This window comes from Camelina sativa, chromosome 13 (genome assembly GCF_000633955.1).
Source record: "Camelina sativa cultivar DH55 chromosome 13, Cs, whole genome shotgun sequence".
NCBI classification, from domain to species: Eukaryota; Viridiplantae; Streptophyta; class Magnoliopsida; order Brassicales; family Brassicaceae; genus Camelina; species Camelina sativa.
The window spans coordinates 20,372,511-20,382,450 of record NC_025697.1 but is presented as its reverse complement, the minus strand read 5'-3'; the positions used below and the strand labels follow the sequence as shown (position 1 = coordinate 20,382,450).

Genomic DNA, 9,940 nt, shown 5'->3' with positions numbered 1-9,940 from the left:
AGCTCTCAAGTAAAATGGCTACAAGCCAAAGAGAATATGATAAAATGTGTAATGGGGTCATGAACTCATGATGGTGGTGATGATAACAGCATTGACAATTTCACAATAATACTAATATGAATGCACGAATCATATATTATTTATTAATTATAATCGTTTTACAAAAACGATCTAACAAATAATTTCAAGGTTCTTTGAATCTACATAAAGGAAAATAAAAAGGTCAGAGTTTGTATATGTTGAAGATAAGCGCAAGCAAATAAATAAAAACAGATGTTTTGTAAAATTACAAATATTTTTAAAATAATCAATTATACTAGAACAAGTTGGTCCTCTTGTTATCCTTCTACAACCCTATAAATACCAACATCCTCTTTTCATTTTTCTTCATCTCTCACTCTCTTAAACATACTCAATCTTTGAAACACCCATCCTAGAAAAAGAAAAGAAAAAAAAAAAGACAACAATGACATCAAAGAACTCAACCTCTCTTTCTCTTTTCTTCGCCCTCAACATCCTATTTTTCACCTTAACCGCTGCAACTGATTGTGGTTGCAACCCAAGTCCTAAACAAAAGCCTGTCCCAAGTCCTAAGCCCAAGCCGGTCCCAAGTCCTTCGGTTCCAAGTCCATCGGTCCCAAGTCCAAACCCTAGGCCGGTCACGCCTCCGAGCACTGGTTCATCTGGAAACTGCCCTATAGATGCTCTCAAGCTTGGTGTATGTGGAAATGTCCTAAGCAGACTACTCAACATCCAGTTGGGTCAACCATCAGCTCAACAATGTTGCTCGCTCATCCAGGGTTTAGTTGACGTCGATGCTGCGGTTTGTCTCTGCACTGCTCTTAGGGCTAACATTCTGGGAATCAACCTTAACGTTCCTATATCTCTCAGCGTTCTTCTCAACGCCTGTAACAGAAAGCTTCCGTCTGGTTTCCAATGTGTTTGAATAATGATATGAGCATACAAAGCGTACGTGCGCATTATTATGGTTTGAATAAATGGGTGTAAGTTACAGTTTGCCTTTAAACTTTTGTTTTTAATAGTGAAATAATAAATGTACGTGTGAGGTTTTATTGTTTTTCTTTTGTCTGTTTTTGTAAACGTTCCCGTCTTCCGGGCGTCTATGCTTTATAGTAGCAATTTATTTCTATTTTCAACAAGTTTAATGAAAGAGATTTTGTGCAACGTCGCATTTTCGAATTCTTGCATTTAGATTACTATTACAATTTTCAGATTAACATTTTTATGATGTCAAATGCTAATTTTACTTGGACAGTTATTTTCTACTAAGACAAATCTTGATCATTGTGATATTACATATCTCGAGATTCGTTTGAATTTTTTTCCTTTCAAACATGAATTTCAAGTATCCTAAAACTATATTTAAGACATTTATTAGTAGACAATTCTCCAACGAACATCAAAGTTTTCGAATCTGAGAATGAATAGCTCAGTTAGTGAAATCAAAGTTTTGTTCTCGTTTGTGAAAGAGAATGTAGTTCGAGTGATCATGTCAATTCAGTGATGTTTATGTGCTTTCATTAAATCATAGCCTATGATATCGGAAGATAATATGTGTGGTCATGAGTCCATGTTTAAAAGGCCTTGACCGAAAAAAATTGTGACAAAAATTTTGAACCAAAATTAATTCTTGGCGAATGTTTTGATGTTATACGTGCTAGTGTTCTTGCCATACTGATTTTTTATTAATCTATTTGATCCATAATGAGCGGTACTGTGGAAGAAGTGAGTAGTTTAGAACTCATGTTTTTCGGTCTTACTCATTAAAACATAACCAGAAAACCGGAGAATGGTTAATTCAGTATTAAGGTTTAAGAGGGAGTCTTTAATTCGGATGAAGGATTTGATATTATAAGATTTGAATAGAAGATTTTTTCACTCTGCTTTTTCTTCCTCTGCTTTAAACCTTTATTGTCACGAGTTGGAGATCTTTGCATGTTTCAAATTCTTAATATTGAATTACTAGATCTTCTAGCCAAGATGAATAAATATCTCGGCTCGAATATCCTGACTTGGTTAATCGACTGTCTTTAATTTTCTTTTGCTTCAATTTCTCATTTGTATCGAGCCAAGGTTATAAATTGGCAGATTGAACTCCATCCACGCATAACGTGATTGGTAAAAATTCACAACAACTTTGTAAGAACGTATAGAATCTTGAAACGCGTGATAAGAACTCAAAAGAATGTTTTTTTTTTTGTGTGTGAGTTCATTTTTACTTTCGGATCTAATTAACACTCACACGAATAAATGTTCATTTTCAGGGTTGTTTGACCCGTGACCCGTGATGGTGTGAATGTGAGTTACAAGTTCAATGGCAGAAGCAAATGGAGGTATATGTGGGGACACTCATTTGGAGTCTTGCAAAGATATTTTTACGAAGAAATCAAAGATGATTAAAGAATAATAGCTGAACTGAATAACATAAGTTTAGATAATGAATTTTTTTTTTTTTGTATTTTAGACGAACACATTATAAAAAAAGGATTGCATAAATTTTCTCTTTTATTTCAAAATATATATCTTGTTGTCAAACCACTTGCATTTATTACTGAAAGGAGAAGGTTCATAAAAGCAAAGATTGTACAACAAGAAGAAACAAGGGCATTCCCCAATGCCACAACAACAATGAAACAAAGTAGAGATAAAGATAGTCGGCAATAGGTTCTTGAGAGCTTTGAGCCAGAATCTTGGAAGGATCTTGGTACATGTGAGATCAAGATTGTCGACAAACTCTTCCATGACCAAGTCAATGGATGAGAGGTAGCCACTGCCATATGACGTGTTGGCGTTAGAGAAGGGGTCAAAGCTGAGCTTCTCACCGGTTTGAGAAGGTCTACACGTGGTAGGAGCAAGAGCTTGACACAAATTCGAGCAAAGGTTGGTATGCTCTGTGGCTTAAGGATGTCTAGTAGAGTTGTCATAGGGTTTAAAATGGTCTTGGAAAAATCAAAACCGAAAATAACGCTAGGACAACTTGAGTTCATGACCCAAATACCATAGACACTCAAGCGATAGGGTTTAAAGGGTAGAGCCGAACAGATTACTATTACCAGGGTTCTCAGGAGGAGCAAGTGACGCCAAAGCAACAATGATGAATTACCTCTCAGATGGAAACCATAGAGAGCATAATCTTGATCACACCATTGGCTAAGTATCGACATCAATATAAGTTGTAAAGTAGTGTACCTGGATTGAAATAGCTTTAGGATTGGAGCCACCATTGTATGAGCCTTTTCCCGGAGAAGAATCAATTGAACATGATTAAATGCAGCTATCACGGGATATGGAGGTAGAGGAGTGAGGAAGATTCGGTAACCAGCGCTCTATGGAGGCATGGTCATAATGTTGTTCTTCATCACTCCGCAGAAGTAATTAGAGACCAACATCAAAGTTCTCAAGAGCCTAGAGCTTAGATGGAGAGTGGTCGGCAGTGGATTGCTTTGAGTCAGGGATTGGAGATGGCATTCACGGACATCGACCAGATCTAAAAAGGTGTCTTCTGCCCTTACAATCAAAACGAGATAACGATATGATATGCCTTCGTGGATACTCAGATTTGGCAAAATTGGGCTTTTTCCTTGAGGCCTTTACTGTTAGAAATCTTAACGGGCCGACGAAAGTGTCAAGGCCCACCAAAAGAAGCCCATTGCTCTTTTTGGTTGACCTAGTTGTGATGATAGCACAGCGGCGGTGGCTGGTCGGAGACGGTGAGTAGATTTGCAGGATTAAACACATCTCCGATAAGCAAAATTCCAGCAGAACCAAGCCCGATGGAGTCTTGCAGCGCCCTTTAGCTCTGTCTATTGATATCTCGCCGAGATCTGAGGTTTGAGGGAAGATTTGTAATCAAATAAGAAACGGGTAAAAATATAAAGAAAAAAAGAGAGGAAACTTTAACAACGAGGAGAGCAGATGGAGTGAGATCCCGACGCTCCATCTGCGTCGGAGGAGGGTGATAGATTTAAGGCTTCGGTAGTACTGCTTGATAGAGAATTTTTTTTGGCTCTACATGTAAGGAAAATTTTCCTTTCAAAATATATATCTACGAACACGATTTAACTACATAAACATAGTTATAGTTGATCGATCTCCAATGTTGGGGGATGCGGAAGTCGATTTTACCTAGAGCATAACTTTTCGAAATTTATTGTAATTTTTAACAAATAACTAAAAAACATAAGTAACAAGTAACAACTACAAGAATTAAGAAAATGAGTATGGGGCACGTTTTCCACCCCTCATAAGCCTAAATCCGCCACTAATGTACAGTTAGACCATATCAAACCAAACTTTACAAGCTAAACCCTAAACGTTAAATTTGAAACAACAAATCGTAAATCCTAACTCCAAAAGGCAAAAGCTAAACTCTAATATACAAACTTTATTTTCATCTATATATGGATAGTAACTGGCTTGACTGTGACAAGTTTATGTATATCTACAAGAACTAGCTATATCGTACATGTAAACTTAGTTATTCTTGTAATTTGTTCGCAGTTTGACAAAACATGCAAGCTAGCAAGTAGCGATCCATAGCTAATTTCTACTATACAAAGTAATACGATTTAGAGGAGATCAGTTGCAGCTGTGATCCTGTATAAATTTAACTAAAAATACTTCTCTTCACAATAAATAAATTTTAAAGTAATAATAATTATTATTATTACTGTGCATTTAACGAATGCTTACAAAAAAAACACGAAAATGAACGATTAAGACTAATCAGTCGCCGTCAGGTTGACTTTATTTGGAGCCACAAATATTTTAGTACGTAGATTAATGCTCAATTAAAGGTTTCTGCTTATATTTGGACCGCATATGGTCAATTAATTCCTACAAAAACTCCTAACATATAAAGCCTTTGTTTAAAATTGTGAACCTGAATAATAGCGAATAAGAAAGATAAAATATCTAGTCTTGGCCGACAAAAAAACACGTCTTTGAGTTAAACCAAAAATAAAAATCTGTTACTTACGAGTTTAATATATGCAAGAAGGATACAAGTAAAGATACAGGATTTTGATAATTACATATTAAATGTTTACATAACAAAATGTTAAACCAAAGATAAAAATATTTTACTTACTTCTGTGATTCTAATACACTCTCTTAAAATAGAGGGACGTGTTACGGAGACGTTGTGAGGGCTGTCAGGGAAGTGGTTTTTGGTAGAGAGATAGTCGAGTGCAAACATATATAATTTTGTTTATATGTGAACATGGTTTCTCAAACTATCAGTTGATTAATTTTGGATTTATTTAAATGATATAACTAAGATGATAGAAACTAATCTAACTATTGAGTAAATATTAAAAACAAATATTCAAAATTGATGAGTTGTGATTTTCATGAGATTTTCCTAGTCAAATTGCTCGATCAACTCTTAGAATAAAAGGATATAGTCATATAGAACACTACTGATCGTTTGAAACCTTGGGTAGAGAACATATTTGGAGGTTCTAGATAGTACACCCTTAAATCCCGACTACCATATTCTGACAAACCCGAATGCATGCATTGTTTTAATGTCTTCATATATATATATATGTTATGCATTCTTAAATTCAAAAACATTCACGTATAACATTTTTCGTGTGAAATATTTTTGGTGTGTCACCCAAGCAAGGATCGGAAAAGGATTGGAATTTAGTACCCAACCTTGACGTATAGAAGCCGTCAAGTAAAATGGCTACGAGACAATAGAAGCTGAATGATGGTGGTGATAATAACAGCATATATAATAATATGACATTATATATACTTATATATAATAGTAATATATGACTGCATAAATCGCATATTTTTATAAAATATAAATGACATTCAAATATAAAAACTATTTTCCAAATAATTTCGAGGTTCGACGACGTAGCTACATGCATGTAGGAAAATAAATGGTCATAATTTAAATATTTAAGTAGATAAGTACAGATAATTATATATATCTACGAATAAAATTGAACAAGTTGGTTCTCTTCTCCTTCTTACACCCTATAAATACCAACACCCTCTCTTCATTTATATTCATCCAATAACCCTTAAAACACAGTATCTATCTTTATAAGAAAAATAAAAAGAAAAATGGCTTCAAAGAACTCAGCTTCTCTTGCTCTTTTCTTTGCTCTCAACATTCTCTTTTTCACGTTAACCGTTGCAACTAACTGTAACAGCTGCAACCCAAGTCCTAAACCCAAGCCAGTCCCAAGTCCTAAGCCTAAGCCATGTCCTCCTCCAGTCCCAAGTCCTTCGGTCCCAAGTCCTAACCCTATGCCGGTCACACCTCCGAGCAACCCTGGTTCATCTGGAAAGTGCCCTATAGATGCCCTCAAGCTCGCTCTATGTGGAAATGTCCTAAGCAGTCTACTCAACATCCAGTTGGGTCAGCCATCATCTCAATCATGTTGCTCGCTCATCGAAGGTTTGGTTGACCTTGACGCTGCGATTTGTCTATGCACTGCTCTTAAGGCCAACATTCTCGGAATCAACCTTAACGTTCCTATATCTCTCACCGTTCTTCTCAACGTTTGTGAGAAAAAGCTTCCGTCTGGTTTCGAGTGTGCTTGAACGATATCACCTATGTGATGCCCGTGCACAATATACTTTTCAAAATTATTTCAGTTTGAATAAATGCATGTAAAATAGAGTTTATGTTTGAATCTGAATTTGTTAAAATGAATTATAAATGTGTGAATCTTAATTTGTAGCAATCTTTTTCTATTTCAACCTGTTTAATGAAAGAGATTTTGTAACCAACGTCTCATTTTCAAATTCTTGCTCTCGGCCAAGAATTTTTTTTTCTTTAAAACATATCCCTTAAATGATAACTTTCAATCATCTTAAAATTGTATTATAAAACACTAAAGTATGAATAGACCATTCTCCAAGATTGTGGTGTAGTTGAACATTAAGGTTCAATGGTGTTCATGTTCTTTCATTAGCCTATGACCGAAAGTTTTTGGTATGATAAGTTTAAACCGAAATCAATCCTTGGCCGAACGTTTTGATGCTTTGCTAGTGTTCGTTTATTCACTGTTGAAGAAGTGATTCCTTTAAAACTCAAGTTTCTCCGGTTTAGCTCATTATAACATAACCGAGAAATTGGAGACCGGTTAATATGGTATTGAGAGTTAGTACGAATACTCAGGTCGAACTCGATCTATTCGTATCAACGTTTGACACCTAGGATGGCGTGAAAGGAACTTTCAAGAATATGTTTTTGTGTCTCTTCGGTTCGGGTGGTATGACCCGTGATGATGTAAAATGACAGAAGTACATTGATGTATGTGGGGACACTGGAGAATTTTCCATTATAAGTCTTGCAAAGATATTTACAAATTAGTAGTCGCAAAAACCGACTCAAAGAAAAAAGGAAAAAACAAAAAGTAGTTAGCAATACTAATATAAACTAGCATTTTGATGAATAGCTAGCTGAATACGAAAATTGAAGGTGTTATCCGAATTACATGTATTCATCGCGTCGATTTTCTACTTGGATAATGCATGTGTTTACTGACGCTCTTCAGCGCGACATAAAATAACGGAAAATATAACCACGAGTGAAGAATAAAAATGAGTAAGAATTTGGATCCTTCTCTGAGTTCTCTCGTTGGAGAGAAGGTAATATTTATAGAAATTTTTTACCTCTTCGGATTAATATACCGAGTGAAAAATTGCCTCCATCGGTTTGAACCGATACTATGCACTCAAATACTTTCTGCCTATTACCTTTGCCCTTTTACGTCTGTAAATAAACCAACGAATCTCAAAGTTTGCATGTGATGTCATGTAATGTCTATGATTATGAGTTGCGACGGATGATACAGCAGGTTATTTATTTAATACTGGTTTCGATAGATTTATTAATCCGTGCATTAATCAGAGATGAGCTGTTTTACCTTTCACATGTGTAAAGTAAAATATTTGTACCATTGAACTTCGAGGGATTATACTACAGTTGTAATCATTTTGATTAAGGAATGGAAGAATTAGCTGAATAAAAAAACTCAAACAAAACTCAAACGAGTTGTAACATTTAAAGCCAGTTTATATATGAAATTCTAGACTTTTGTGTTCCATTCTTGGATATTATTCATATATGTTCAGATATTAAAAATAATTAAATGTGGATATTATTCATATATATTCATTTTTCTATTTACTTGAAAAAGGGATAAATGCCAAATATGTAGAATACTATAAATAAATATGCTATTTAAAAGTATTTTAAAGACCTTACTTACAATTTACAAGTTAGCACCTTGCTGGAAAGACAACTATTTGAAATATCTAGAATTAAAATGATATTGACGTTTGATCGAGTGATGAGATGCTAAATACGAAAAGTATTAAATAGCTGCCCAATCAAAATACATACCCTCTTTAACAATTTTCTTGTTTTTTTTTTTGTTTCTTTAGAAGAAGTTCGAAAAAAAATCTTGTTGTATTGTCGGGTTTAACTATTTTTGGTCGTATCATCGTTGAAAAAAATGATATTTTTTACGAAGACAAATGTTTGTTTATTGACTTTAAAGAAGAGTAAAAAAATCTTTTTCGGAAAGATCAATGATTTTTCTTACTTTAATTGTCTAAAATATGAGTCTGTTCACAACGTCTTTCATATGTTTGGGTTATATTAATACAATTTAGATGCATACCTTAATTTTTTTTCCTAATTTTAGTTTTGATTGCTTAGAACTATATTTATATATCAGTTAATTGCATAGTTAAAACTTAGTTTTGGGTCTAATCATATGACAATTAGTGTTCAAACGTAGACTAACCTCGTCTTTTTTTGTGTGTACTATCGACTCTTATATATTCGACTGATGATTGATTTAAAGTTAGTAGGGTTTCTTTTTGATAAAGTTATGATAAGATTCTTCATGAGACAAAAATAGATCCCAAGTTTCACATTTGCTTCGTCAAACTTTTTCCTTTTAAGGAAACTTTATTTACGTTTTGATAAAGTTATCATTTTTTTTTAAATTATTTTTACGTGTTTCGCCATTCTTGAAAATTACTTGCATACTTTTTAGTAAACTGGTAAGAAAGATTGCAAAAAAAAATTATTCTATTTTAATGTTTACATGTACGCACACGTGGTAATAGTTGATCATCTATTTAATGAGTACGTAAAGTATATAAAGTAATAAAACTAATAATTAAGCTTTACAAACTCAACTCTAAACTCTATAATTACATCTATATTACCTGACTTGATTGTGAGTTGTGACAAGTGCATGTATTATGATATATCTATATTGAAACACACACATACTGTCCTTCACCATTTCGTCCTTATCAAATGTCTCTCATAATTTGGTAATGATCTTATCAATAGTTTTCCCTTTTTTTTTTCTTTTTCTTTCTACTAAATAAAGTAGCTCTACTTGCTATATGGATCTACTTACATCTACATACACTATATCGCATACATACATGATACATTTAACTTCTGAAAACATTGTCGTAATGTTTTTGCAGGTTGCTAGAACATGTAAACAAATATCTCTTATTTTGTGGTCGGGATTAATCTCAGTCGTCATCGGATTGACATTTTTTTGAAACCGCTAATATTTTAGTAGAATAATGATTTATTAGTCTATTTGGACCGCACAGGCATAGCATCAATTCCTACGAAAACTCCAAACATATAGAGCCTTTATTTAGAAAATTATGATCGTCAACATCTAACATAAGACGATCCCTATTAATGATGAATACAAAAAACGACGATCCATATTAATGTTGAATACAAAAACGACTTCATTGACATCGACGAGATATGGACTACTCAGCTTGAGATAGCCATTATTTATTTCATATTAATAAAATATCCATCTTTGGCCGACAACAAACACGTCTCTGAGTTGAGCCAAACAGCAAAAAAAAAAAAAAAAAAAAAAAAAAAAAAAAA

The 9,940-nt window shown here is 33.9% G+C and overlaps 2 protein-coding genes across 2 annotated transcripts; both read left to right on the top strand.

The window, feature by feature from the left end:
• LOC104737258 (lipid transfer protein EARLI 1-like) lies at positions 377–1,185 on the top strand. The gene has a single exon (XM_010457394.2). It carries the CDS (start codon positions 467–469, stop codon positions 944–946), a length of 480 nt encoding a protein of 159 aa, XP_010455696.1. The 5' UTR covers positions 377–466; the 3' UTR covers positions 947–1,185.
• Positions 6,039–6,773, top strand: LOC104737257 (pEARLI1-like lipid transfer protein 1). Its single transcript, XM_010457393.2, has one exon. It carries the CDS (start codon positions 6,106–6,108, stop codon positions 6,586–6,588), a length of 483 nt encoding a protein of 160 aa, XP_010455695.1. The 5' UTR covers positions 6,039–6,105; the 3' UTR covers positions 6,589–6,773.